The 26,995-nt window shown below is 49.3% G+C and overlaps 1 protein-coding gene across 3 annotated transcripts; it reads right to left on the bottom strand.

Moving 5' to 3' along the window:
- Dgkq (diacylglycerol kinase theta) lies at positions 1-13,855 on the bottom strand. Of its 3 annotated transcripts, XM_057771186.1 has the most exons (24): positions 13,519-13,653; positions 12,778-12,981; positions 11,197-11,276; positions 9,456-9,555; positions 9,077-9,162; positions 8,877-9,002; positions 8,489-8,642; positions 8,338-8,412; positions 8,158-8,258; positions 7,759-7,988; positions 7,587-7,677; positions 7,119-7,173; positions 6,923-6,984; positions 6,466-6,616; positions 6,020-6,058; positions 5,199-5,314; positions 3,582-3,733; positions 3,221-3,369; positions 2,932-3,110; positions 2,573-2,673; positions 2,336-2,482; positions 2,127-2,238; positions 1,890-2,042; positions 2-1,614 (listed from the first exon to the last, which is right to left on the bottom strand). In XM_057771186.1, the coding sequence occupies exons 3-24, from the start codon at positions 11,263-11,265 to the stop codon at positions 1,516-1,518; spliced, it is 2,547 nt and encodes an 848-aa protein (XP_057627169.1). In that variant the 5' UTR covers positions 11,266-11,276; positions 12,778-12,981; positions 13,519-13,653; the 3' UTR covers positions 2-1,515. The 3 variants fall into 3 exon arrangements, 2 of the variants coding, with proteins under 2 accessions (XP_057627167.1, XP_057627169.1); XM_057771184.1 differs by lacking the exon at positions 12,778-12,981 and having other exon boundaries at positions 1-1,614; positions 13,519-13,855; XR_009057239.1 differs by lacking the exons at positions 2-1,614; positions 12,778-12,981 and having other exon boundaries at positions 1,904-2,042; positions 2,383-2,482; positions 13,519-13,855.
- Between the last annotated feature and the right edge of the window lie 13,140 nt (positions 13,856-26,995).

The following is a 26,995-nucleotide window of genomic DNA, read 5'->3' as shown; positions in this document are numbered from 1 at the left end:
AGCAAAGCCCACAATGTATTTGGCCCAGATATAAGTTAGATCACATTCAGGTAGTGATAAATTACACACAGAGATAGGACACACTCCACAAAGTGACAGTTTCACCTAATACAGAGGACATGCTACACTGACCTTAATTTACAAACAATTCCTATAGATTGAAATAAAAGTGAAAAACTACATCACAATTTCTTTCGAACGTGGAAAATGATGTAAACATGAGGAACATCTATACTGAGAACACAAATGGCTATCTGATGCACTTGTATGCACTTTTGGCAAAAGCAGGTGAGGGTATGGCACAGTGGGCCTATGAAGCTGCCAGCCAGGAATATCCCCTGGTCCATACCATAGCCACTTCTGAGAGTGGCACAAGCCCAGGATCTAGACCTATGTACTTGTCTATGGGGGTAAGCATCACAGGCTACTTCCCATATAGGTCCTTCCCCATCTAGGGCTGGGGCTGGCCCACTGATATCTTTGGCCCGTTTCCCCCATCTTTTTACTTTTTGGGAGGGGTTTTAATTCTACAGCCCAGTCAGTTCTTGAGCGTGCTATTCTCTTGCTTTAGTCCCCAAGAAAGGAACTACAGACATATACCACCAGGCTTAGCTAGACAGCTTATTCTGGGGTACACTCCTCTGGGGTCTGAGGTGTGACAATTGAATTCTTGGGTGCATGGAAGAGACAGCTTTGTCTCATTCTGTGAGCCTGATGCCCCCAGCAAGGTCTGGCCATCAGAGCTACCTTGGTTTGTAGGAGCCAGAGTAGCAGCTCTGCATCTACAAGGAAGGGCTGCAGGTTGGCAAACAGCATGTATATAAAGTGCTATAAGTTGAGTCTAAGGGAGCTTTAGCCACTGCACAACAACAGATGTTATTTGCACATTCCTCAACCAGGTTCCACCTGGCCCTGTTCTGATTCCTTCTTGGCATAGGTGCCCACTTGAGGGCCAAGGAGGGACACTTAGGCCCTGGCACACACTCCAGCTGTGACTGGGTGACACCTGAACTTGACTAGCCTCCCCTTCCTAGGTACAGCTTTTCAGCTCAGGGCCACCAGCTGGATGAGCCAAGAGGACTTGAGGATACCACACCCACCCAGTGGGTGCAGGAGGAACAAGCAGCATTCTGTATCTACTAGGCCAGGGCCTAACAGGGCTACTAGCTGCTTTGAAAGAACACAAAATAAAATCAGAGGGCCCACCTGGATGGCCTGCATCCAGAAGTGTTGGGCTCAACAGGCTCTAAGAGAGGTTTTAAAGGAAGAAGTGTGACAGAGCCTCATGCCCATGTCATATAGACCAGTACTGTGGCAGTGGCCAATGCCTACCCACTCCTAGGTTTGCACATGACATTGGATAAGGATGAGGTATGGTAACATCCCAAGACCCATGAAGATGTTATGGTCAGTGGTATAGCTAAGTCCATCTGTTGGCCAGCCAATGTGTGACTTGGAACAGAACCAAAGACGAGAAAGGCTGGGTAGTTGAGACTCTTCATCTTGGCTCCTCTATTAAGGATTGCTCTCAGGAGCAGGCAAGGTGTCCACTCGGGTTTCCCTGATGTTGCCAGCCTTCCTGGGCTTCTGCTTGGCCTTCCTCAGCATGTGGACCTGTTCCAAGGCAGGGATGGAGGGTCAGAGGGCCAGAGTAACATTACAAGTGATAGCTCTGGGACCTCTGGGCCAGTGAATACTGCTTGGCTCTATTCCACAAAAGAAGGGCAATGACTTCAAAGAGCTGGCTGCTTTCTCCAGGGTCTCATGACACCTGGAGTCTGGGAAGGCCAAAGCTTAGACCCACCTGGCCTTAGCTACTGTACCGCATCAGCCTACAGTGGCCCTAACCCTGACCCATCTTACCTCTGCTCTCAGCCTTGCCAACATACCTTAGGGGCAGTAGCGGAGATGATCATGTGCCCTGGGGCCTGAACCCAGGGCTCACCATCCACTTGTACTGGAGTAGCCTTTAGGAGTGTAACACGGAAGTAGGAGCCCTGGGCGATGCGGATTCCAGAGCGCAGCCCTCCCTGGACTTGGCCCTGGGCAAGACAAAAGCTGAGCTAGCTAGTGGGGCCCATGGGGTACCACAGGGTCTGCCCACCAGCCTGCCAGTGAGTGCTCACCATGTGCACGACACCTGTTACACCCACCACCTCCAACAGCCCGTCGTCTATGCGTGGCTTCTCAAACCTTGAGTCGTTGTCAGAGCCCCAGAGGTCAGCCCCTGAGCCCCAGCTGCCCCCAAAAGATGAAAATACAAAGTTAAGCATGGACCAGACACAGACCTAGCGCCTGGCCCAAACTGCAGTCTCTGAGAGCCCAGCCCCAGCACCTGGGGATGTTGATAAAGATGAGACCCTCAATGCTGGGTAGCTCCACCTCCTGCTGTTCCACCTGCAGCCGGATCTCCTTGTGTAGACTTCGAGAGTGGCTGATCTTCTGCAGCCCGACCCGCACATATACACCCTTGTTGTGGAACCTGCCATGGGAGGCAAACATCCTGCATTACCGGGTAAAAGCTGCTGGCTGCTGTGAGTGATCTGGTCCCCCAGTCCTGCCCTACTAGTACCTGCTTGTGAATTTGCCAGGCTCCTCCTCACGTGCCTGGTGGAAATCTAGGCTGAGCTCCGCATCGATACCAATGCCACAGTAGTTACTCATCTGAACAATCTGGAGACAGGGCATAATAACCAGGATGCTGGCCAGCCACTCCCAAGTGTCCCAAATTGTGACAGCCATCCCTAACTGTTGTCACCAATGCCTTTTCCTAATAACCTCTGCTTAAATGCCACAACATCCCCAGAGAAGGCAAAACCCCACAACCCCACAGGCTTGAGTCAGCAAGCTCCTGCTCTGCCTCAGGAGGAAAGATGAGCATCAGCAAAGGGGGAGTCAAATGTAAGATCCTAGCAGGTGCGACACTGGTACCTTGGGTGGCTCCGTGTCCACCACACTGTTCTCTGTACTATCAGTCTCATGAGCATCCAGCAGGATTGTCCAGCGATCCATGAGCACAGCATCAGCCTCATCCACAGACACCAGCACAGAGAATGGGTCCTCACCACTATAGCCTGCCCCCCAACGGAGGACCCGGCCAAGGTCATTCCCTAGGAAACAGGAAAGGCAGCATAATCCACATACCACCATAAATCTCTAGCAAAACCCATAGTAGGGGCAGCCCTGAAATCCCATCTTTCAAGTTGATGGCTAAGCCCACCTGTACCCAGGGGCAGGATGGCCACAGATGGCTCTGGGCAGGCCAGATGGCGCCTTGTCTCTTCCAGGGCAGCGAGCACCCAGCCCACGGTGCCATCTCCACCACACACCAGTACCCGAAAACAGGGCACCTGAGAGAAAAGGTGGAACCTGTGTGGGAGACAGTGTTCTGCCACTACCTCCTGGCTGCCCAGGCCAGGACCTGGCCACTCATTCTTGTCCTGGGCAGCCCTTTCCTTTTCAGATGTCCATTTCTGGCCACACAGAGGATTTAATGAGTCCAGCAGTGCCATTTGGAGTTCCTACTAGCTAGAGACAGGTAGGGGTTGCTCTTTCCACAAGCCAGAAAACTCCAGACTCACCCAGGAAGAGGGCCCCCGTTGGTCAGCTCAAAGACCTGGTGTGGATTCAGTAGCTTCCGGAAACTGTAGAGCAGCTCTCGGCCTTTGAGGCCCCCGCTCTTTGGGTTCACAAACACGAGGAGGGGGCAGCAGTCAGGAGGCAGCTTCGTGTGCTGAGAAGTGGGGGACTGAATTATGTTGCGGTCAAGGTCCCACATAGGAATTGCTTAAACAATGTCCAGCCTCAGATTCCAAGCGTACTAAGCCATAGCCAGACCTTCCTGAGGCTAAGCAGACCACATACTTATCTCCAGCTCAGAATCTTTTCCCTTGAGAGCACTACCATGGCTGCTTGGAGCTCTAAGCATAAATGCCAGGGACATACTATGACATATGTCAAGGGACCATTCCTTCCCTGCTAGCCATGAAGCCACAGGCCTGTGTTGGAAATCCATAGATCCTGGAGTGAGGCCTGGCTCTTGCAAAGCTACCAACATAACCTTTGGAAGTCAACAGCTTCCAGATTCCATTTGTCACATGGCAGCCAAAGGACTCAATTTACAGGGGACCACGCATCTCTTGCTGGTCATGGGGACAGAATTATTTTCCCCATACATAATACCAAGAGATAGTCCCTAGACACAGTAGGCTGGCGTTGGATAACAGGAGACATACAAGACAGGTACAGACACAGGATGGACAAGGACACACTGAGATGGGTGCCTGCACTCGACTCTTACTTGCTGCAGGGCAGGCAGCTGACAGGAAACAAACTGAGTATGGCTTCGTGCTTAACTGCCACAGAGCTAGTTAGGACAGTGCCTGGGTAAACATACAGGGGACCCTATATCCTCGGGCATTGATAACAGCTACTTCCAGGGCAGAACTAGTAGGCAGGGGCAGGAGGGACTGGTAGGCACTGCCTGAGCTCATACCACTTGAATTCTGTTCCTCTTAAACTTGAGTCTGAAGTAAGGATCAGAATTCAGGATACAAGCAGGCCATGGACACCTGCAGGTACGTTGTGGGGCACAGGCATAAATCCTTCTGGCACTCCTCATATGCAATTCCTCTGCCCTCTGTTGCCCTCTGAGTTTATCTCTACCCAGCCATTGACAGGTCATAAGAGTGGTATCTGAAGACGGGAAGCTCCACCTATTGGCCAGAAAAAAAACCCTAGGCACAGGGCCACCTGGGTTGGGGCCAGCATCAAACTCTAAAGGACGGGGCTTGGCAGGATGTAGGCACATGGTCACAACACAACCTGGCCTTCAGTGGGGGTGGAGCTGTGTGTCCTGATTATGTGTATAGTGTTCTGCCTGCCTGCATGTATGCTTGCACACCAGAAGAGAGCACCAGATCTCATGTGGTTGCTGGGAATTGAACTCAGGACCTCTGGAAGAGCAGCCAGTGCTCTTAACCTCTGAGCCATTTCTCCAGTCTACCAGCTTTGGTCCCAAGCATTATCTCACATGTTCAGAAACCATGGACGAGCACTGACTCTCTGACCTCTGACCCTCCAATGTAAATTGGCCAACCTTGCCCCTTTTTGGCTGTTATAAGGTAAGCCAAAGTGGCACATAGCAGCCACCTGGCAATGAGGACATGGTCTTGGGTGTCAGAGTCCTAAGCACTTACCAGCACATCTGGAAGCAGTAGTGCAGTCAGCGGCCGGCCATGCACTGCTGTGTCCCTGGCCAGCATGTATAGCCGCTCAGCCTCCGCGAAGCAGGTGACATCCAGAATTACTGCACCTGCCACAGGTGGGCCAATGCTCAGGGTGGGTGTCCCATGCATCCCATCCACAAGGCACTCAGTGAGGAGTCCTGTGTATCCTGCCCCCAGGTGCCCAGGGAAGGGTGTATTGTGCATCCTACCCAAATGGTACTCAGGGCAGGGTCTGTCTTATGAAATCCACCCCTGAGATGTCACACCCACAAAATCTCTCCTGTGTACCATGCCAACCAGGCACGTAGGCAGAGCCTCAGCTACCAGTCTTAGCCTAAGCTCTGACCACAGCCGGCTCATGTCAGCTGACTATAGGTCACATCCACAGCAAGGGGCCACTCTTCCAGCAAAGTACTCCCACAAAGGGCAGACTGAATTTAGAATCCAGCAGTGGGTAAAGTGGTTCATCTCCCTGACCAACCATACTCATACCCAAATCTAGTACCATGAGCACTGCATGGTCTCTGAGTGCCCTGGGGTCACCCACCAAGAAGGATGGCAGTGCATCTGAAACCTTCCTTTCCCAGTGAAATATGACGGCCCATAAAGGTGACAGATTCGGGGAAACAGCTAATCTCAGCCACATTGTAACAAAAGCAACAGATGTAAACCAGAAAACACAAAGCAAAACAAAACCCAAGGGATGATTTTAGACATGTGCATCTAGAGAAGGGAGTAAAGGCCGGCCTCTTCTACCCCACTCCAAGAACATCCACCAGACATCAGCTCACCTTGTAAGGAGTAGACGTGACTCACAGACACCACAGCAGCTGCATAGACAGTTTGCAGTCAGAGTGGCATATTGAGACCTGGACCTTACCTCCCAATCTAGGGCCAGCCTCCCTTCTAAGGACATCTATATACAGAGCACAGCCCACCCAAGCAGCCTTGACCCATCCTTTGGGGTCAGCCCCCTGGGAATTACCCATACCCTATTCCCAAACAAAGTCCTTGACTCCTGAATGTACAGGGACGACCCCCCCCCCACAATAAGAAGCATAGACTAAATAAGAAACAGAAGCCTCTCCATAAGAACCATATTGACTGGCCTGGGGTGGGAACTGAGCAAGGGCTTCAGATGGTGCATGAGGCAAAAGAACTTGGGTTTAGCACCATAGCCCCACTGCCCAGTCAGGACCCTCTCCCAGCCAGAGCCCTGAATAGCCCAAGGTCACACCTTTGGTGGCCATGGCCTCATGCAGCAGGTTGCTGTAATCCTGGGGGGACAAGCCAGGTGGCAGGCCACCCACGAACAGGGAGACATGTGGGGTCATGGCCCTGCTCTCGGCCACGTAGAACCGCGTCTGGCTCACCTGGCGCACAGATGTCTGTAGGAAGAACAGGAATGGGGAAGGCTGGGCAGCAGTGCACACAACGCTTCTCCATATCCCCGCTCAGCTCTTGAGGGAACTAAATTGGATATTCTTGAGACTCAGGGCCTCTCAGCTCGAAATCGGTGCCATGTTAGAGAGTGTACTGCAAGCCAGGGGTATCAGCTGACTGGGGAGGATATGGTGTCTGAGAAGAAATGCCCCTCTGCAAGCGGCAGGTGGGGGACAGCCTCAGTGGCATTCTTCTGGAGGCCATGGCTACGGGCTGGCAGTCCCCTGGAAGTACTGTCTATACCCACTGACCTGTCGGATGTCCCAGAGTCGGTCTAGCAGAGGTTCCTCATCCATCAGCACTGTCCTCTGGACTGTAGGATAGAGGGATATGGCGTGTTAGCACTGGCTTTCGCCCTTCGCAGTCTCCGGGCAGGTGGGGATGCAAGCGAATCTAGGTGGCCCAAGCCTGTTACATAAAAGGATCTGAAAAATGCAGCTCACTTACCTTGTCTGCTGCTCATGAGCACCTCAGTCAGCTGGAACTTCTCCTGATCCTCAACCTACACAGTATGGGCCAAACATCAGGCCTAGAACAGAGCTCCTGCCGCGTACCGCGGCCCTGGTCTGCGCTCTATGTGCTAGACCCCAGTTCACGAGCTTCAGGCAAGGGACTGGAGGTTGAGAACACAGACCTTCAAACACTGATACCAAAAGCCCCTCTTTATTAGCACCACGTAGGCTTAAATATACTGCAGTCAATGGCCAACAGGTGAAAATCCCATCCTCTGATCCTCTAAGCTAGGCACAGCTTCTAGTAACTTCAATTAGAAGGTTCTAGCAGGGAAGAGCAGCTGAAAGCCAGGACTCAATTAGTCCCAACAGCTCCCACAACCACAGGACATGCAGAGGAATAGTAGCCTGGCCCACTGGGCAGGTGACCCCAAAGTTGGGTGGGAATGGTCAGTGTTCATACCTGCCGTCCAAGCAGTGGGAGGACCTCCTGAACCACGGACCGTGCTGTACTCTGTGAGTTCACACGGATCGACACGTAGGCCACACCCACCCTGTGGGGGACAGGCTCAAAGTTTGGGCTTTGGATCCTCAACCTAACCCTCCCTCATCAGATCCTGTGCTTTGAGTCTTACTTGAGCCAGGCAGGGTAGATCTTCAGGATCTCCTGGGCACGAGGCAGAGACCTGATGACCCAGGCCTCAGGCATGGAATCTCGGGGCCCAGGGCCTTTGCTAGCCTCTTCCTCAGTGGTCCCAGCCTTCCCCAGGGCCTGGGCATTGCTGGAGAGTGTGGTTAGGGGCAGTGCCTGCAGCTGGAAGTCCCTAGGGTCCTCGTTGATATAGAAAGCCCGAAGTGCTGCCTCCTGTAGAGGGCAGAGCCAAGTATGTGGGGCCAGGTGAACAGTGGACCAGGTTAAGGGACTAGGTGAAGGAGACAGGTATGGAGAAGCCAACTGAGAAGGGGGCCAGGTAAGCAGGGGGCTCCAGGCATGGCAGTGTGTACCATACTTCTGTACGAAGGCCCACTCTTACCATCACCTCCTCATTCTGAGCCAGGCGGGAAACTGTAACCAGGCGAAACTGATTTCTCCTCACGGAGTCGTTGCCATCAAAGATCTTGAGGGTCTGTTTGGCTAGGCCAGAGGGGAGCAGCTGAGAATCTTGGGGGCCGGAACTAGGCAGGACAGAGTGACAGCTGAGTGGGATACTTACTGGATTCTGTAGCTGTCGGCATCTCTCTGCCCACACCCGTGGCAGCACTTCCATCCAGGCCATCATCCCCATCACCTGCAGGACGGACAAAACCATGTACTCAGTACCTGGCCCAGACAGGGGACATCCCGGTCCCACTTCTTTGTCTCACCAAGCTCCAGGGTCATGGGCTCGGGGATACGGAAGCAGTGCATCTTGCTGAAGTTTCGGGACAACAGGCGCACACACGAGGGAGGGAGTACCATGGAGCGTAGACGCCCAAACGTACACTCGGGAGTGAGTACTGCGGAGCACACTGAGTGGGCCTGGCAGGACAAGGGTGTAAGTCTGGCATCCTGGGCAGAAAGCGGGCCAATTCCACATCCACCCGGCTACACACCCATCTAGACAGTGCACAAAACCAGAGGGGCTACTCCATAACCCAGAGATCAGTAGGATGTAGACAACTTAAAGAAAGGAGCTTTCCCCCTCCCTCCTCATACACCCTGTCACGGAGCCCACCCCTACCAGGGCCCCATCCATCCCATTCCCATGCCCACCTGCACACCACACCACTCGCAGCGTACACCAGCCAGCACATCTGAGGAACCACACGTCTTCCTACAGACCTCACACCGTGCTCCAGAAGGCAGGTTCCCCTCCCGCCAGTGGTGGTGATATGTGTCCTGGGGACGGGGAGGCAGTCAGAAGCTCAGCCAGCCGAACCCCCACCAAACCTACCCAGTACTTGTACACTCACATAACCCTGCTGTCCATCCTGGTGGCACTGACGACAGTCGCTGCAGGCGAAGGGCACACAGTCGGGGTGAACGTGCAGCTCACACACTGGGGGGCGGGCAAGGTTAGGGGCCTCTTGCCATACCCTTGCCATCCTCACTGACTTCATGGCTTGGGCCGGCTCCAACCCCAACCCTTGCCATCCTGAATCAGCTTCTTGTAGACTGATTGCTTCTTGTCTGGTAGGCTCCTACTGTTGGAGCCCCCCAAATTAGCCTGATCCTACTACCCATGCCCTTAACAAACCATGTATAGAGGAGGGCTGAGCTACCCAGGGCAGCAGAGACCAAGCCCCTTGAGCAGTGAGCTCAGTTCCAAGGGGACCACAGGCCCAATGGTACCTTCACAGCGGAGCGCAGGAACCTCCAGGCTCTTGCGGCAGACCACACAGAACTTGCGCTTGTAGAGCCCAAGGGAGCCAAAGCAGTGGGCTACAGGGACCTATAGGGGCAGAGCAATCCTCAGATTTGGGCCTGCCTGGTCCTGCTGCCTTATCCCTGGTAGCCCTGTGAACTGGCCCAGCATCGCCTGCTGGTAACTGCTTGAACAGAGGGGATCATCTCTCTTCCTTCTTCACCTTCACAGATCTATAGCTCAGGTCCTGCTTAGGAGTACCTACCTCACTCAGCTGTACTACCGTGAGATCTGGACTGGGACTAGCCTGGCTGACTGTTGGACAGGTGAACAGAGAAAGGACTCAGTAACTTGGTATCTGTAGTACTGTAAGCACATGTAATGGAAGTCCACCTGACATCCATTCCTCACTCCACAGGCCAGCAAGACTGTCAACTCCCAGACACCTGTCTTGGTAGGTTCAGGAGCTTCCAACAAACCCCAGATCTGACCTTTTGGAGGCAGTTACAGTGACTGTAAACACGTGATAGTAAATCGCTTTCCCATGAACACACATTGGAAGGGTCTGGTCTTAACTTGACTGGCCCTTAGCCCAAGACTTAAAGACTTAGCAGAACAGAAAAACTACACAGTAGAAGGATAGCATGTGTGTCAGGAACAGAAGATGATTTTTATTTTCTTTTTAAATAGCTACATCCTCTGAAAATATTTACAATCACACTAGTTTTTATTTTAATTCTCAAGTAAAAATAAGAAAAATTGAGATCATTTAAGTAGCTATGGCCTCAACATGTTCACGAGGGCACCACTCTGGAAAGCATAGCACCCTGAGACACAGCAGCCAGCATCTCTGGATTTTTGTGCTCACACCTAGTAATTAAGTATCCACCAAGTAGCAGTGTTGTTACGGACACTGTCAGCTTCAACTTCTGCTTACTGTGGTGCCTCACCGCACCCCTTATTTACTTGTGTCCTCTCTCCCACGGCTGGGAGGCAGGACCCACCTGCTAGTGTAGACAAGGGCAAGCTCGGGGCAGCAGAGGTGCCAGTGAAGTGGCCTTGTGCAAGCAGCTGATGGGAAGTGAGGCCGTCATGCTCGCCTGCTTGAACGATGTCTAGCTATGCTGCTGTCACTACTACCATTACTCACAGAAAAGAGTCTCTGTGCCCTGTTGGGAGTCTTACTGCCCTCTCCGGGGCTCTGCAGAGGAAGGTCAACAGCCAGAACAAACTCCAAGGCTCTGAGGCTTTTTACATAAAATTGTTACACCCTCTAAGGGTTTATGTGCATTTGTGAAAAAATATCCAGAGATCCCCTGTTGTCTTTGCCCATTTTCCAATGTTAACATCTTGCAAAACTGGTCATTGTCACAGCCAGAGCACCAAGAGTGCATGCAGCCTAAGCAAAGTACCCAGCCTCCTGGACCCTTCATTTGGTCCTTTTGCAGCCACATCCACTTCCTCACCTTGAACCTCTGATCTGTGTTCCTCTGGCTTCTTCATTCGGAGTGTTCCATAGACGAGTATGTGCCCTTTGACACTGACTTTTCTCAGTTCCCTAGAGATCCACTCAGGGTGCTCAGCTCATCAGTGGCTCCTTCCTTCTGACTGTGAGCAGGACTCTGCCCTTTGCTTCCTAACTATGATGTGGCTAAACTTACAATCAAAGGGCAGCTACAGGTCAGCACTTAACCCCACGAAAGCCATGTGCGCTGCCCCCACACTCACCCGGACTAGACTTGGAGCAATGCTTGTGCACGGGGTCTTCACCTGCTTCAGGCACTTCTCGTGGGACATGAAGTTGCATACTGCAGGGAGGAGAGCTGTGTGAGTCAGGCCACCTTGCTACGCAGCCCCACGTGTACTCAGGAAATGAGAGGTCCCAAGACGCAGCCTTTGTCAGCATACCAGTCAGCGTGGTACCTTAGCCCTGTGCCACTTAGTGTCAGGGACGTTATTCCTGTGACCTCTGTCATTATGGAACAGGCAGTAATACCATCCTCAAGAGCACAAGGGCCAGATGCTACTGTGGGACCACGGTGGGTGATGAGTGTGCCTGCTGTCTTGGGAATGGCCCATGCCCCTCACACTAACTCAGAACTCCCATGTCTCTGAGGCCAATAGAAGAGCAGAGAGATGAGTTTCCAAAGGAAGAGTGCACATGAAGAGCTGTGGGAGGGGCACAGGGCTTACAAAACACACGGGGGTGGGGTGGGGGGCTTGTTTCCAGGCCTCGGCACAGATAGAGCTTCAGCGGTGAAACAAATGTGGAGATATACAAGAGCGGATATAAGCCTGTTTAACATTATCAAAGCCAGGGCAGGACAAGAGAGTGAGGGTCTGGCCTGGTCTCCGCAGATGGGATACTAAGGAAGGGGTTGTAGGAACAAAAGGGCATGACCACTAAGACAGCCTAAGGAGCCATTACCTATCCAGAGGTCCCCAGCCTATGCTTCCCTTCTGCTGAGACCCCAGATACTTCCCTCCTAGGAGGGGACAAACACCGGAAGGAGATTAGGGCTTGTGAGAAGAGCAGATGAGAAAGCAGTGACCCAGCAGGAGTCTTTCCCAGGCACTCCATTTACTCTTGGAAGGTCTTGCCAGTTGCCTTCTTTGTAGGTGTTTGCAGAACACCTTACATGCTCCTGCAAGCAGGTGGAAGGGCTCTGCCCACACCGCTGTGAGGACATCTACTGGAGCCCCAGCCCATTTCCCCACAACGCTGCCTAGAAGGGGCTCTGCACCCTTGCCTGAGGACCAAACTCTAGGGCCATTATACCCCGGGATTTTGCTTGGGTTTCCTGACTCCATAGATCTAGTCAGGGGTCATGTCTATCAGGGGTACCTGGAGTCCACCCTTAGACTTCAAGTCCTACTCTCATTACCTGTGCGTTCTAGAGACCCTAGGTCTAGCCACTGACCTGCAGGTCTACTTCCACTAACCACGTTAGACTTATACTGGAAGCTTTGCTTTCTGTGGCCTTCAGCCATAAGGTGAGTCAGGGAACAACCCTTCTACCTGAAACCTGCCTTTGCTACCCTTGTAGTTCCTAGAGGATAGCTTCAAACCTGCAGCTAAGTCAGTGTACAAATCACAGCCTTCATCTTAGAGGGACTCTTATGTTACAAACGGGCAAAGTAGGGCAGTATAATATGTCTGATCTGACAGAAAAAAACAGGTGACAACTCCTATATCACTGGTAGCCCTGAGATGCCATGACAACCAGACATCCCCACTAGCAGAAGACACTCCTGTGAGAGGAGCTATGGCCTCAGTGATCTCCCTGAGCAAGGCAGATGCTCCTTAACTGGTTCCACCTTCAGTCCCTGGTCAGGACACTCTTTCAAAGGCTCAGATGCCCCTCTCAGTCTTGGGCTGAGGGTCTCAGGGCCTGCCTCCTCACAGGAGGAAGAACACGAAGAGGGCCAGCCACAGAATTACAGAGGTGCCATCCTCTGCCCTGCCCAGCCGGCTTGGCAGCTGGGTGGGAACTGTGTTTGGACATGCCACATCTGTAAAAAAAAAAAAAAAAAAAGTCTGGGCCTGGCTCTCCAAGCAGTTGAGCCGGAGCAAAGCAGCACTTAGTCCCTCTGTGCATCAGCCTGCACTTGGGACAAAAATGACCAGGCCTATGGTTCAGGCCAGCCCTGCTTGTCCACTCCTAGTGTACCAGTTGCTTAGAAAGCCAGACACGGAACACCAGAGGGACCCCCATTGCTTAAGGTCTCAGTCCTGCCTTCGGCCCAGCAACTGACTCAACACACACCTTGCCTCTTGAAGCCACGTTGGATTCCAGCCACAGCATTGCACTATGGCGACTCTGTCTCCACCTTCCACTAGGAAATCCTGAGATCCCAGACCAAGAGGGCTCAGACCCCGGACACCCCTCCTTCCTACCCCTAAAAGCAGGCATCACCTCCAAAGGGACGTCCTATTCAAACAAGAGACTGTCTCTAAGGTCACTGCCAAGAGGGACAGGGCTCAAAGGTTAGGGCAGTGTCTCCGGGAGGAGGCTGGGAGCGGCCTCAGCACGCAGAGTGGACTCTCACCATCGCACAGGAAGCCGGCTAGCCCCCAGATGAAGTCCGAGCAGAGATGGCAAAAGGTGGGCTTGGTGAGTGTCACCTTGCGGAAGCTGTGGCCGGGCGCTGCAGGGCCAATAGCTCTGCCGGTCCGCTCTGGTCCTGACCCCGGGCGTGCGCGGCCTGAGATGCCCAGTACAGGGCTGCCGAGACGTGGGGAACCGCTGCCCGGCCAAGTCCGGGCCCCAGGCTCGGCTGCCGCCTCCATCCGCAACCCGACCACCCCAGCTCCAGCTGCGCGCTAAAGCCAGGTCGGCGGTATAGAGGGCCCTTGGCTGTGCCCGCTCCCAGCTTCCGACTGCGCTACCTAACGCGCAGGCTCGCGTGGGAGGGGCCCGAATGGAGAGACTGGCCAGGGCCTCCAGAGGGGCGGTGCCACCCTGCTGAAGGCGGGACCTTTGCACTAGGAGGAGGGACGAGGTGGCCCACAAGGATTCGATACGTCCTCCAGCGCCAGTTGAGCAAAACAAGGAATGGGCCAGATATCCCACACAGGGTCTCAGGACACTGGATATAAGGCCTTTGCTTGTACAAGCAGGAGAGAATCTATGGGAACATTCATAGCTATCTGGAAACTTCAGTGGGGCTTCCACAAGTTCCCTTATCCCATGGCAATGAGTTCCCAGGTCTTTGAGGACCTGCGTGCAAGGGAAGGGCATCCACAGTAACCACAGTTTTGTGCTGTCTACATAATGCCTGTGAGTTTAGACCTGCAATCGCTCTGCCCCCATCGTCAACGGTCCTCAAGGGTCTTGCTTCTGTAGGCCTGTCCTGGTTTGGAGTTGGGGAGACCCTACTGGCATTAATTGTCCAAGGAACTCCTGGCCTCCATCCCGGTTCCCAGTGACCATAGTGGGGACCTGCAGGATCAGTGCATTAGGGGTTAGGGAAGGAAACTGATACTATCAGCACAGGTTAACAACGCCTGGATAGAGCCCCTGCGGAAGAAAAGCCTGAAGATAAGCCAGAAATTCTTGAGATCAAAACAAGGAAGCCTGGCTTGAAGAGCTTTGCTTGCCCAAGAGAAAAATATAATCCAAGAATGGCCAAAAGGCCGAGGGAAGACCCCTGTGAAAGAGAGCCTTGATCCTCCATTGCTTCAGGACTCACTCCCCACTCTGGGCAGGCCCAGGATACTGGGGATGCAGCGTGTTTTCCTGAAGCTGTGTCTGGGGCAGACAGACCACAGATGATTCACATGCCAGGAGCAGTCCCTGGCCAATGGAGAAGCTAGGACCAGGTAAGGAGAGTTCAGGAAAAGTATACAGGCAGTGTACTACTAGTGCTGACGAGTGGTGGTGGCGCAGGCCTTTAACCCCAGAACTTGGAGGCAGAGGCAGGTGGATATCTGTCAGTTTGAGGCCAGCCTGGTGTTGACGGTCCTCTCGTTGTTTTGCTGGTGAGTTCCATGAATCTTTTTTTTTTATACTAGTGCAAATTGAATTGTGCAATAAGTGCTGGTAGCTCAGGTTCATAATCAGATTTTTACTTTTTTTTTTTTTTGAGACAGGATTTCTCTATATAGCTCTGGCTGTTCTGGAACTCACTCAGTAGACCAGGCTGACCTTAAACTCAGAGATTCCCACGCCTCTGCCTTCTGAGTGCTAGGATTAAAAGCATGTGCCACCACCACCCTGCTCAGATTTTTACTTTTATGAATAACATTTCTTGAACATTCCATTCTTGTACCTGCATGGCCCATGCCCAGATACTCATATGGCTGGAGTTACACAAGAGGTAGCAGGGCATATTTCAGTCACGTTAAAAAACAATACTTGTTATGCCCAAACAGAGGAGACCGAGCCCCATTTGTAAAAGCAAAGAGCCTTTATTTTAATCAAGTTTGCAAACTCAGTCTCTCCACAAGTCCAACGTATCAGAAAAACCAGAGAGCCCCAAGCTCAATTAGAATTGGGTTTTTATAGTAGTAGAGGTGGGGGGTGAGGGCTCTCTGAGGTTCAGGACTCCTGATTGGCTGACATTTGTCTAGGGGTGTTGTCTGGCAGGTGATTCTATAGTCTGGCAGGCGCTACAGCATTGGGACATTAGGCTTTAGAATGGTCTGTCCTTGGGTGGGCGTCAGGTTATCTCAGCTTGTGTTTCTTTACTGCTACCAGGTATTGCTTCAGGGTAAACTACTGAGACTCAGGCCTCTTATTTAAATTTATCGATGGCCAGAGTCCCAGGTGATAATGGTTGGAAGTAAAGAACTTCCTTTGGGTGACCTGCCCAGACTTAGACTTATTGTGGCTGGCCCCCACAATACTAAACTGCCAGGCATTGTGGCACATGCCTTTAATCACAGAGGCAGAGGCGGGAGAAGGGGAGGTGGGAGGGGATCTCTGTGAGTTCAAGGTCAGCCTGGTCTAAAGACTTGGAGGGAGGTACACAATGAGACGCTGTCTCAAAAGATAAAAATACTAAACTGGTTCTACCAGTTGTGTGGAAGACTCTCTAGGCTGCAAACTCTGCTGACTGTGGACCCTCAAATTTGTATTCGTTGGTCTCTGGTCATATTGCAGGGGTATCTCTGATGTCAGAGGACCTTTACCCATCTTATTTGCTTGCCATTTCTGGCTATGCTATGAAGCCTTCACACATCTTACTGTCTTCTGCTGGGCCTTTTGTTCTCACTGGCAGGGATCTCAGGAACTCAGGTGCTTGTTATCTGCATTAGTTCTGGTCCTAAATAGTCTCTGGATGGTTCACTGCAGAGCCTGAAAGGAATGCTGTATCGCTACCCTCAGGGGATAGAAAGGTTCTGCTAGCTGGGGCACTTGATTGACACACGACCTTTTATCCTACGTGGCTCTGCTTACAGATACCTTGTTTAATAAGTAAAATATATATAACGATTCATGACTTTCTTCTGTGGACTGGAAGTGCTATCACTTGAAAGAAGCTTCTCTAAAATATCTTTCTCTGTAAGAATACCACAACCTAGGGAACAGGAGTCCGCACTCAGCTCTGCACTAAGACCACTTCTGTGACTAACAGAAGCAGGAAAGTGTGGTGATGCAGACGAACAGGGAGTAGGAATCTGCATGTCAGGAGCTCAGACTGGTATGTCCCCAATGACATAAAAGCACAGTAATATTGATTTGGATAACACAAACACATTTAGGGAATTTGCAGATTCAGGATCTGTGGACGTAGTCCTTCAGGCCACACCTCCCTTATAGCAGGGCAGTCCTTCATAGTCTTGAGGGCAAGAAGCCCTTCACTGTCGCCAGTATGGGTGGCTCATGATGTTTCTGGCTCCATCCATGTCTGAGTGATCACACTTCCTTTTCTCCTGAGGACCCATGGCTCATCCTGCAGGTCACTTCATGCTCCTGTTTGTAGGAGAATGTGGCTAACCACACACAGACAGGTGGGAGCACCAGCCATTCAGTGACCGAGTACTGTTAAATGACAGTTCCCACAAAAAAGATGGCCAGTACCACAGAACTCATCCACTCGAGCAGCCTAAAGTGAATGCTCCTCCATGAAAAAAATTATTATTACAAAATTTGGTATATATTTTCTTGGTGTGGGAAGTCCTTCTGTTTATGTGTTGCTTGTATTGGTTAATGAATAAAAAACTGCTTTGGCCCGTTGATAGGGCAGAACTTAGGTAGGTAAGGAAAACTAAATGGCGTGCTGGGAGGAAGGAAGCAGAGTCAGGGAGACGCCATGGATTCTCAGCCTGAGATAGACGTGTTGGAACTTTGCTGGTAGGCCAAAACCTTGTGGAGATACACAGATTAATAGAAATGGGTTAAATTAAGATGTAAGAGTTAGCCACTAAGAAGTTAGAGCTAATGGGCCAAGCAGTGATTTAATTAATACAATTTCTGTGTGGTTATTTTGGTTTTGGGCGGCCGGATAAACAAGCAACACTTCCTGCAATATTTACTCAGAATTAGACTTGGGAGTGGCACTATTTAGAGGTGTGGCCCTGTTGGAGTAGGTATGACTGTGTTGGAGGGAGTGTGTCACTGGGGGTGGGCTTTGAGGTTTCAGAAACTCAAGAGAGGCCCAGTGACTCACTTGTTCTTCCTGCTGCCTGCAGACCCAAATGTAGAACTCTTAGCTACCTCTCCAGCACCATGTCTGCCTGTGTGCTGCCTTGCTTTCCATCATGACGATAATGGACTAAACCTCTGAACTGTAAGCCACCCCCGATTAAATGTTTTCTTTTGTAAGAGTTGCCATGGAGAATCTCTGAGTTCAAGGTCAGCCAGGTCTACAGAGTGAGTTCCAGAACAGCCAGGGATAGAGAGAAACACACACACACACACACACACACACACACACACCGTTTCACACCCCCCTCCAAAAAAAAAAAAAAGGAGTTGCCATGGTATCTCATCACATCTATAAAACCCTAAGTCAGACACAAAATCACAAAAATAAGCATTTTAAAAAGAGATTAAAAGCACAAACATCACAAAAGCTATAAATAGGATTTTTATTCTTTACTGGTGAGTAAATTGATAGTTTTTAAAAATTTAATTCAATCTTACGTGTATGACTGTTTTGTCTGCATGTATGTCTGGGCATGTGTGTGCCTGGTGGCCATAGATGCCAGAAGATCTCCCTGAAACTGGAGTTATAGAAGGTCATGAGCTGCTGTGGAGTACTGGGAAATGAAACCCAGTCTTTTGTAAGAGCAGCAAGTTTTCTTAACCACGGAGCCATCTCTCCAGTCTCCATGTTGCTACTTTTAAATGATCTCTTCTAACAACTCTGAAATCTCATTTTCCAAGGAGACGATAACTTAGCCCCTCCGTGGCTGAGTGAACCCTAAAAGTTCAGCTCAGCAGGACTTGGTCTGCTGTCACCTCATTAGTGAGAGAGGTGTCTGGTGCAGAATGCTGCTGAGGGGGCTGGAGAGATGGCTTGGGGCATTTGTTGTTCTTGCAGAGGTCCCTGGTTCTATTCCCAGCACGTACATGGCAGCTCACAAACATCCCTAACTCCAGTTGCAGGACAACCAGTGTCTTCTGACCTCCTCAGGCAGCAGGCACAGACATATAGTGTGAGCCAGCACTCATACAGATAAAATAAACCTATTTGCTTTTAAGACAGGTTCTCTCTACATATTCCTGTAGGCCAGGATGGCCCTGGACTCACAGGGTTCCACCAGCTTCTGCCTCCGGAGGGCATTAAAGACATGCTCCACTGTATCTGGCAAAATAAATCTTTTATTTAAAAAAAAAAAAAACAGAAGAAAGAAAGTCTGCTGCTAAGGAGCTGGAGAGTTGATTCAGTAGTTAAGAGCACTGGTGGCTCTCAGAGGATCTGGGTTCAGTTCTCAGCACCCACATGGTGGCTTGCAACCAACTGCAACTCCAACTCCAGGGGTCTCTGAAGGCACTAGGCACACGCACGAGGCACACACGTACATGCAAGCAAGTAGAAGGGCTGCTGTTGAAGTTGGGATAACACTGCCCAATGTTGACACAAAAACCAGAATTGTCTTCTTAAAAAGAACAAGAGTTTATGCTGGAGCCATTTTGAGTGACCTTGGTCCAGAGACACAGATTTAAGTTACCCCAAATTCCATATTCTAACATGGAAACGATTTCATGAAGTTATATAATTTTATAGAACGAGGAAGCCATAAATAAGGAAATTTGAAATATATTGATGGGTACATCAGAGAGGAGGTTTAAAAACACGGGGTCAGTTTTCTATAGGCTTCAGATGTTATACAATGACATTCTTAGCGTGTGGGTTTGTGGAAACTAGTGGTCTGATAAATTAATAGATTTAAAAAGCTTTCATCTATCACAGGATGGCTATCCATGGGGTTAAAGCTAGCCCAGGTTAAGTTAGTTAGCCTCTGGACCCGTGACATCCCAACTCTTCACCTCACTGCAGCTTTAGTCAGTCCATCAGCCTTGGTTGACAGAGAGTCTTTCCAGAAATTCTTGTTCACACTGGAAGGTTTGGAAATTGGCTGCTTCTTAGGTAACCACTGGGAAAGCCTCTGATGCACACTGTGGGAGTTTTGAGTGCTAGGACCCTGCCCCGCTTTGTCCATCAGCATTTTCTGTGGAACCAGGAAGACCCTGAACCAAGCAGCCATAGCTTCCTGGAAGCTGTTTTCTACTCCAGAATGCCCAGCCCTCAGTCTGTTAAGAAAAGAAGTGACTAGAAGAATGTAATCTCCGCTAAGCTTCAACTGATAGCTCTAAAACATAATTTCCTTTTGGTCAAGCCCCAAAGTGCTTACTTCCCCAGCCTCAGACCAGCCAGAGAGAAGTTGGAGATGATACGGACCGTGCACTTTATTGAGTCGTACAAGATGTTAATATGCAAGCACCTTTTAGGACATTGAAAGGGACTACCTTCGCTTCTTAGTGAGTGATGCCATTGTGGACTGTGGTTTTCTAGGGATCCTCTGTCCCTCTTTGCTAGTCCTTTTGCAGACTTTATCTAGCATGATGACCCTCAACAGCTCAGAGTGCTAAGAAGCTAGCATTTTTGCCTCCCTCCCCTGTCACCCCAACTTCTGGCTATTGGCCCAGCATCCACTTTCAAATCCAGGCAGGTTCTCGTCAGGTGACCTGCACCCAGTCGACAGCTTTCTGGAAAGATGCACAACCTGCACTTCCTTTGGGAAGAGGCCTGATAGGCCAAGCAGGCTCTGGAAACACCAGTTTTGACTGGAACAGAAGCAGGGCAATGTGGCCCAAGCCTTTATTGGGGTTCCAAAGAAATAAGTGTGTGAGGTATGAGCTATTGGATAATCTAGGATAATCTCACATCTCAAACTACTGGGGCTCTATGGCAGGCTCTGTTGTCCACCTTCTTAGGTTTCTAGAGCAAGGATGCCCACTTGGTGTGAGTCTGGACACTCAAGTGTTTAGTCTTCATACCAAAGGTACTCCATTTGCTCTCTGGAATTAGCCAACCTGGGGCATTGTACGGGTATATCTAGGATCAGAGCCCCAAATGTCACATCTAGAACACAGAAAGTAAGAAAATATAGTTAATACTAGCAAGATACACAAAAAGTGAGGTTAGTCATCTAAAGGAATAAGCTAAACTTTTGAGGAAAAAATATTTCAAGATTTTGTACAACAGAAAATGACCAAGGAAGGTGGTGATATAGGACAGAGTCCACTGGAGAGGACCAGCAAGGCAGACAGACTCCTTACTTCTTCTTCCTCTTCTCAGCCAGCGGCAAGGCTAAAACCCCCAGACTGGTGACAAAAAGTGAGTTGAGCTGAGTAGAAAGAAAAGATAAGAAACATAAATGTCCTGAGGAGCAATTATAAGCCCACAGTTGGTCTTTTTTTTTTAAGCTGAAAAAAAGATAAGGTGTGTTCCAGTGGGTTATTGTGGCCTGGCGCTGTAGTTCTTGCTCTCAGGGCTCCATATCCAATCTCTCCCACATATTAAGAACGGCAAAGTGAACCCCACCCACGGCTGGTGCATATTCTTCTAGGCACTGGTCCATGCCCCTGTTGGTGTCATTTTAACAATGCTCAGCACGGGCTGCCTCATCCTTGGGTGAACACCCAGCTCTCTGCACCTCCCTTTGAATCCCATTAGTGATCACACCTCAGGAAAAAGCCTGTCTCGCCTCCTTTCCAGGAGCAGCTGTAGCATTTTATATAAGCCATGCTCCTTCAGGCACCAAGTCCTGTGCCTTGTAATTGTCTGTGGGCTCTGCCAGGAACATATTCCTTGTTTACAAATAGTTTTCCTGATGGGGAAACTATCAGCTGATAGTTTCAACCAATCACAACTAGTTAGGGTGTGGCCACCTAGAGCCCAGGTAGAAAAACCTGGGGATGCAGGTGCATGCTCTTTTCATAGTGCCCGCTGGACCTATCAGATTTCAGAACTCCCATTCTTATAGTGTAAGTTTCCCCTCTTTAACCATTAAAGAATTCCTGTTACTCTTGAGCTAGCCTGGTTATTTATCATACCGATCTAATTCGCGACATTTTCCCACGGGCATTTCCGTTGGGGCCCTTGAGGCCCGCTGTGACCGCTTTAGGCACCTCTCCTCTCACGTGCAAGCCCGGTCAAGCTCCTCCTGGTTGTCACAATTGTCCCCTGGCCCTTATGAAAGAACCACTAGAATGGCACCGGCCCAAGCCGCTTGCAAGGCTTTCCTACACAGAGGCCTTACAGACCTTGAACCTATCCCTCTTCCGCTGCCGAGGACAGGTTTCTCTAAGACAAGGTGGAGCCAAACCGGACCCTCTGGTATGTTTATCTTCAGAAGTAGATAGTTCTCCATGTCCAATTCCCTGCCAAAAGCTAGGGTTCCGCCACAGATCTCAGACTACCTGGTGGGACCCTTAGTATTCATGGCAATGAAAGCTGATGAATTGCTGGCAGCCCTCTGAACAAAATCTGGGGTGTTCAGAGAGGAACTCATGATATCCATCTCCTAGCCAGGATGGACCTACACCTAGCCACTCTCTAGGTAGCCTCTTACCACACAATACCCTCAAATGACACATGGCCCCACCCTCACATGTAGGATACACTGCTGGGCTGGAAAACTCTGGAAATCTGCCCGTTAGTACTCAAATACAAATCAAAAGTACATACATGTCATTAGACCACAATACCAGGTCTTGCTGAAATATCTTACCTATTCTTTCAGGATGTCACTCCTATGTCTGCTGAGTCCACATGCCTGGATTAAGAGCCTTGGTTTAGTTTTTGGGCAATCTTATGAGGCCACCTTAGCCCCATCTCTGTGTCACATCTCCTGCTGCCTCCTTGTGTAAGCACACCGTCGCATCTGGGATCCACGGATAATCTAGGATAATCTCACATCTCAAGATCCTAATTCAATTATGCCTGCAAATACCCTTCACTGAAAGAAACACCCTTCACTGTATGCAATAAAGACCGCATGTTCTGGAACTGTGACGGTGGAGTTCTAACACTGGCACCTACCTCTAGTGTCTGTGCTGCTTTACCACAGTATAATTCTTTAGACCCATTTGTCTTCATGCCGCCATAAGACACGCCTAACACCGCGACTTTCACAATTTATTAGATTTACACAGTTTTTATACTCCTACTTTTCATTCTTTCTGGTTCCTCTGCATTTGACAAGGGATCATTATCTTTCTGCTTGAAGAACAACATGTAGTATTTCCCTAATTAAAAAATAGGCAGCAACAATTGTTCCCACAATCTCTCTAAAATGTTTTGATTCAACCTTTGCTTTTCAAAGAATCTATCTGTGTGTCTATGTATAACATATAGATATGTTTCTCACTATGTTGTTCAGGCCGACTTCAAACTCTTAGGCTCAAGCAATCCTTCTGCCTCAACTTCCTGAGTGTCTGAGAATTGAAAGATGTATCACGGCACCCAAATTGATTTTTTTTGGTTGAATTTACAATTTTAAGTAACCAGTTACTTATAGGGTAATTAATCTTTTTTTGTCAATGGGTCTTCTGGGAAAATGGACCCTCTATTGGAAAAATAAAGCCTTTATCAAATTGGCCTGTAGGCAAGTCTGTGGGGGCATTTTCTTGATTAATGACTAATGTGGGTGGGTCCAATCCACTGTGGGTGGTGCACCTCTTGGCAGGTGGCCATGGAGATCAAGCCAATAAGCAGCTTTCCACCACAGCCTCTGCTTTAGTTCCTGCCTTGAGTTATACCCCTGACTTCTTTCAATGATGAACTGTTATTGGGAAGCATAAACTAAATAAACCTGTTCTGCTCAAGTTGATTTTGGTCAGCATGTTTTATCACAGCAAAGAAACCAAACTAAGATGCTTACTTTCGGGACTTAGAAGGCTTGTTTTTAGTCTTCAGGTCCAGCCCTTCTTCTGAAGAGTCAGTGTTCATTTTATTGTTTGTGCTTTGCAGGCAATAGGCCATTTCCATTTGGCTGCTTCCAGGATCACTTTGTTGCTTCATTTTGTCTTTTTCTGCTTAGTCTTTACAGTTCCCCTTAATTTTTTTTTTTCAGTGCTGGGAATTTGCATATGACTTTGCACGTACTAGGCAAGAACTGCACCATTGAACTGCAGTCCCAGTTCTTGACTTTTTGAGACAGGGTCTTGTTATGTAGCCTAGGCTGCCTTGAAATGTGATTCTCCTGCTTCAGGCTCCTGAGTGCTAAGATTACAAATATGTACCACCACGCGAGTCTCTTCATAATACTTTAAATTTTTTGAAATTTATTTTTATTTCATGTTGTATGGGTGTTTTGCCTGCATGTATGTCTGTGTACCATATGTGTGCAGTCCCTATGGAGGCAAGAAGACAGTGTTGGATGCCCTGGAGCTGGAGTTGTGGACAGTTGTGAGCCACTGTGTGTGTGCTGGGAATTGAACCTAGGTGTCAGCGGGTTTTTCTGTCCTGCCATCCAGCTCCCAAATCACAACATGGAGACTTATTACCAATTATGAAAGCTTGGCTTGTATTATTTCTAACTAGATCTTCTTATAACTTAATCCATTTATATAATTTACTTTCTGCCTCATGGTTTTATTAGCTCATCTCCGTATTGCCCATCCTGCTTACTCTGGATGTGGCTGGCAACTCAGTCCTTCTTTCCAGCATCCTCTGTACCCCAAAAATCCTGCCTAGCTATTGGCTGTTCAGTTTTTTACTAAACCAATCTGAGTGACATGTCTTCACAATGTACAAAACGATTATTCCACAGCACCCAGGTCCTCTGGAAGAGAAGTCAGTGCTCTTAACTGATAAGATATCTCTCTGGTTCATATGATGACTTATTTTTAATCTGATAGTTTGATTGTCTCTCTGTGTGCACACAAATGTGTGTTCATGGAGATAAGAGATTGACATTGGGTTTCTTCTTCATTTGTTCTCCATCTTTGTGTTCTTTAACACTTTATTTATTTGTGTACATATGTGTAGGGGCACTTGAACGCCACAGCATTCAGGTGGAGGCCATAGGACAACTTGCAGGAATCAGTTCTCTTTCTACCATGTGGATTCCAGAGACTTTGCTTGTATCATCAGGTTTGGCAACAAGAGTTCATATCTGCTATGTTATGTCACCAGCTCCATCTCTCAAACGCGGAATTCTCAAATTCTGCTAGACTAGCTAGCTAGGAAGTGTCAGGGGCCCTCTTGTGTCCTCCTCCCCCGTGTTGGGATTACTAGCATGTGCCACCACACCCAGCTTTTCCACTAGGGCTCAACTCAGGTCACTTTATTAACAGCCATCTTCCTGGCACCTCAAGCAGATCAACTTCTAGGACAGCCGGGCGGTGGTGGCGCACGCCTTTAATCCCAGCACTCGGGAGGCAGAGGCAGGAGGATCTCTGTGAGTTCGAGGCCAGCCTGGTCTACAGAGCTAGTTCCAGGACAGGAACCAAAGCTACGGAGAAACCCTGCTACTACTACTATTACTACTGCTAGGGTCAGGCATGGTAGCACACGCCTTTAATCTCAACACTCAGGAGGCAGAGGCACACAGATGCCTGTGAATTCTAGTACAGACTGATCTATATGGCAAGTTCCAAGCCAGCCAGAGCTATATATGGAGACCCTGTCTCAACAATAATATTTTTTCAAATGTACAGAATTTAGGATAGTAGTACACATTTTTATCCTGTATCACCACCAATTATTAACATTTTACCTAATTTGCTTTACCTCACATATTATGTGCAATTGTATTGTTACTCTTTAAACTTCAGAGCCATTTTGACAAAAACCTTTTGATCCCAGACTTGTCAGCTAAAATATGAAAGGAACAAGTGCATTTCCATTCCCACTGTGACGCAGTCCAGTCATTTATCCACCTTGGAACTGTCATCGATAGAATTTTAGTGCATTTTCAGGTTAGAAATTTCCCCATCTGCTCTGTGTGATCGATCATCTTTTTCTGACCCAGGATCCATTCCAGCACCAATTAATAACCCACTGATGATTCATTAGCTTGAGCTTCCTGGAGTGGAGGGAGTGTGTTCTCTTCTGTTGGATGGCGTATACCTACCTTCACTCACTCAGGGCATGAGGAGATTTGAACTTCAGTCCTGTGAGGGTAGGTCAGTTTCTGTCTCACCCTCACTTTCAGGGTATAGCTGTCTAATGTACCGAACCTGATCCTCAGCTTCTGTCCCACAATCCTCATAAGACTGTTCCAACTTCACAGCTTCTTGGCCGCTGCTTCCATCACTGAAAATCTCCAGCTGTAATGCTGGTCTTACCATCAGAGAAACTGTTTCCCAAGCTGCGACCCCAAGAATCCTGCCACACTGGTTGTTCCAAGGAAGCTCAGTCTGAAACAGCTTCGCTCCCACTGCTGCCTCTCTCTTTAGTTTCAGCCTGGACTCTTTCCTGCTACTTCAGCTTTTAGGTTATTGAAAACGATCCACTCACCACTTTGGCAGTTTTCTCTGGAGTGTTTTCTATCTCTGCATTGTTCCTAGAACATTTCTGTGCACTCGTGGAATTTTTTATCCTTACCCCCCACCACTTTTTTTTTTTTTTTGGTATCTGTAGCTCAGGCTATCCCAACCATTTCTGTTGGGTGTTGTGAGTGACCAACATTGATGCCTTGCTATCTGCTGCTTCTATTCACTACTTGATATTCACTATCTTACTTTTGCTTGCTTTGTACTTAATAAACTCACTAATTCAGAGGAAGAGTACCTCATTCTTCATACAGAACAGAATGCCCTACCAGGTAGCATCCAGACGTCGTCTATGACTGAGCTTTGTATTCAGTCACTGAAGAAATGTCACATGGGCTCTTGACTTTCTGATCCTTGAATAAGGGTTATGACATAAGAGCTTTCATTTCTCCACCCAGAAACCTTCCCTTCACCAGCTGTCCTGAGGACTGAAGACTTAAAATCACCAACCTAAGGAACTGCAAATACTAGTTGTCTGACTTTAGGAACGGTCTCTTACTGTTGGTGTCAGGGAAGGACTACATGAGAAAGGGGTTTTTCACGGGATCATGAAACGTGATTGCTTTTATTGTTGAGGGAACCATAGAAGTTAAAGGCATATGCTACGAGGAGTGCCAGGAACAGGGTTAGACCCTAGTTGATTCTGTTTCACCATTGCTAATATCCCACTCAGCTTGTGCACACAGTTCAAATCTAAACGGCTATTGACCTCGCCTTTCCCAGACATCTAGGATTGACCTTTGACTGTCCACTATAAGTGGCCACTTGGCTTCTGACGCGTCTCTGACCATGCCTGTTTTTCTTACAGCAGCTCCATTTCAGGAAAAAGCATAGATCCGCTCTGCCAAAGCTCTGTTAATACCCTTGACTTTCTCGCCAAATCCAATCCTTGGAAAAGTCCCGCAGCGCCATCTTCTGGTACAGCTTTCCACCTTCACTCCTCACGAGACTGAGTAGTGTCTGATGTGCGTTTCAGACTTCTTGCAGGTCTCCCGAGAGACCTTTCCTGGCATCGCCAGGAATAATGGCCTCACCGAGATACCCAAGGCCAGTGTTCTGCCAGTGGTCGT

The sequence above is a fragment of the Chionomys nivalis genome, chromosome 6 (assembly GCF_950005125.1).
Source record: "Chionomys nivalis chromosome 6, mChiNiv1.1, whole genome shotgun sequence".
NCBI lineage: Eukaryota > Metazoa > Chordata > Mammalia > Rodentia > Cricetidae > Chionomys > Chionomys nivalis.
The sequence above is the reverse complement of the archived record's forward strand: the minus strand, read 5'-3'. Positions and strand labels throughout refer to the sequence as shown.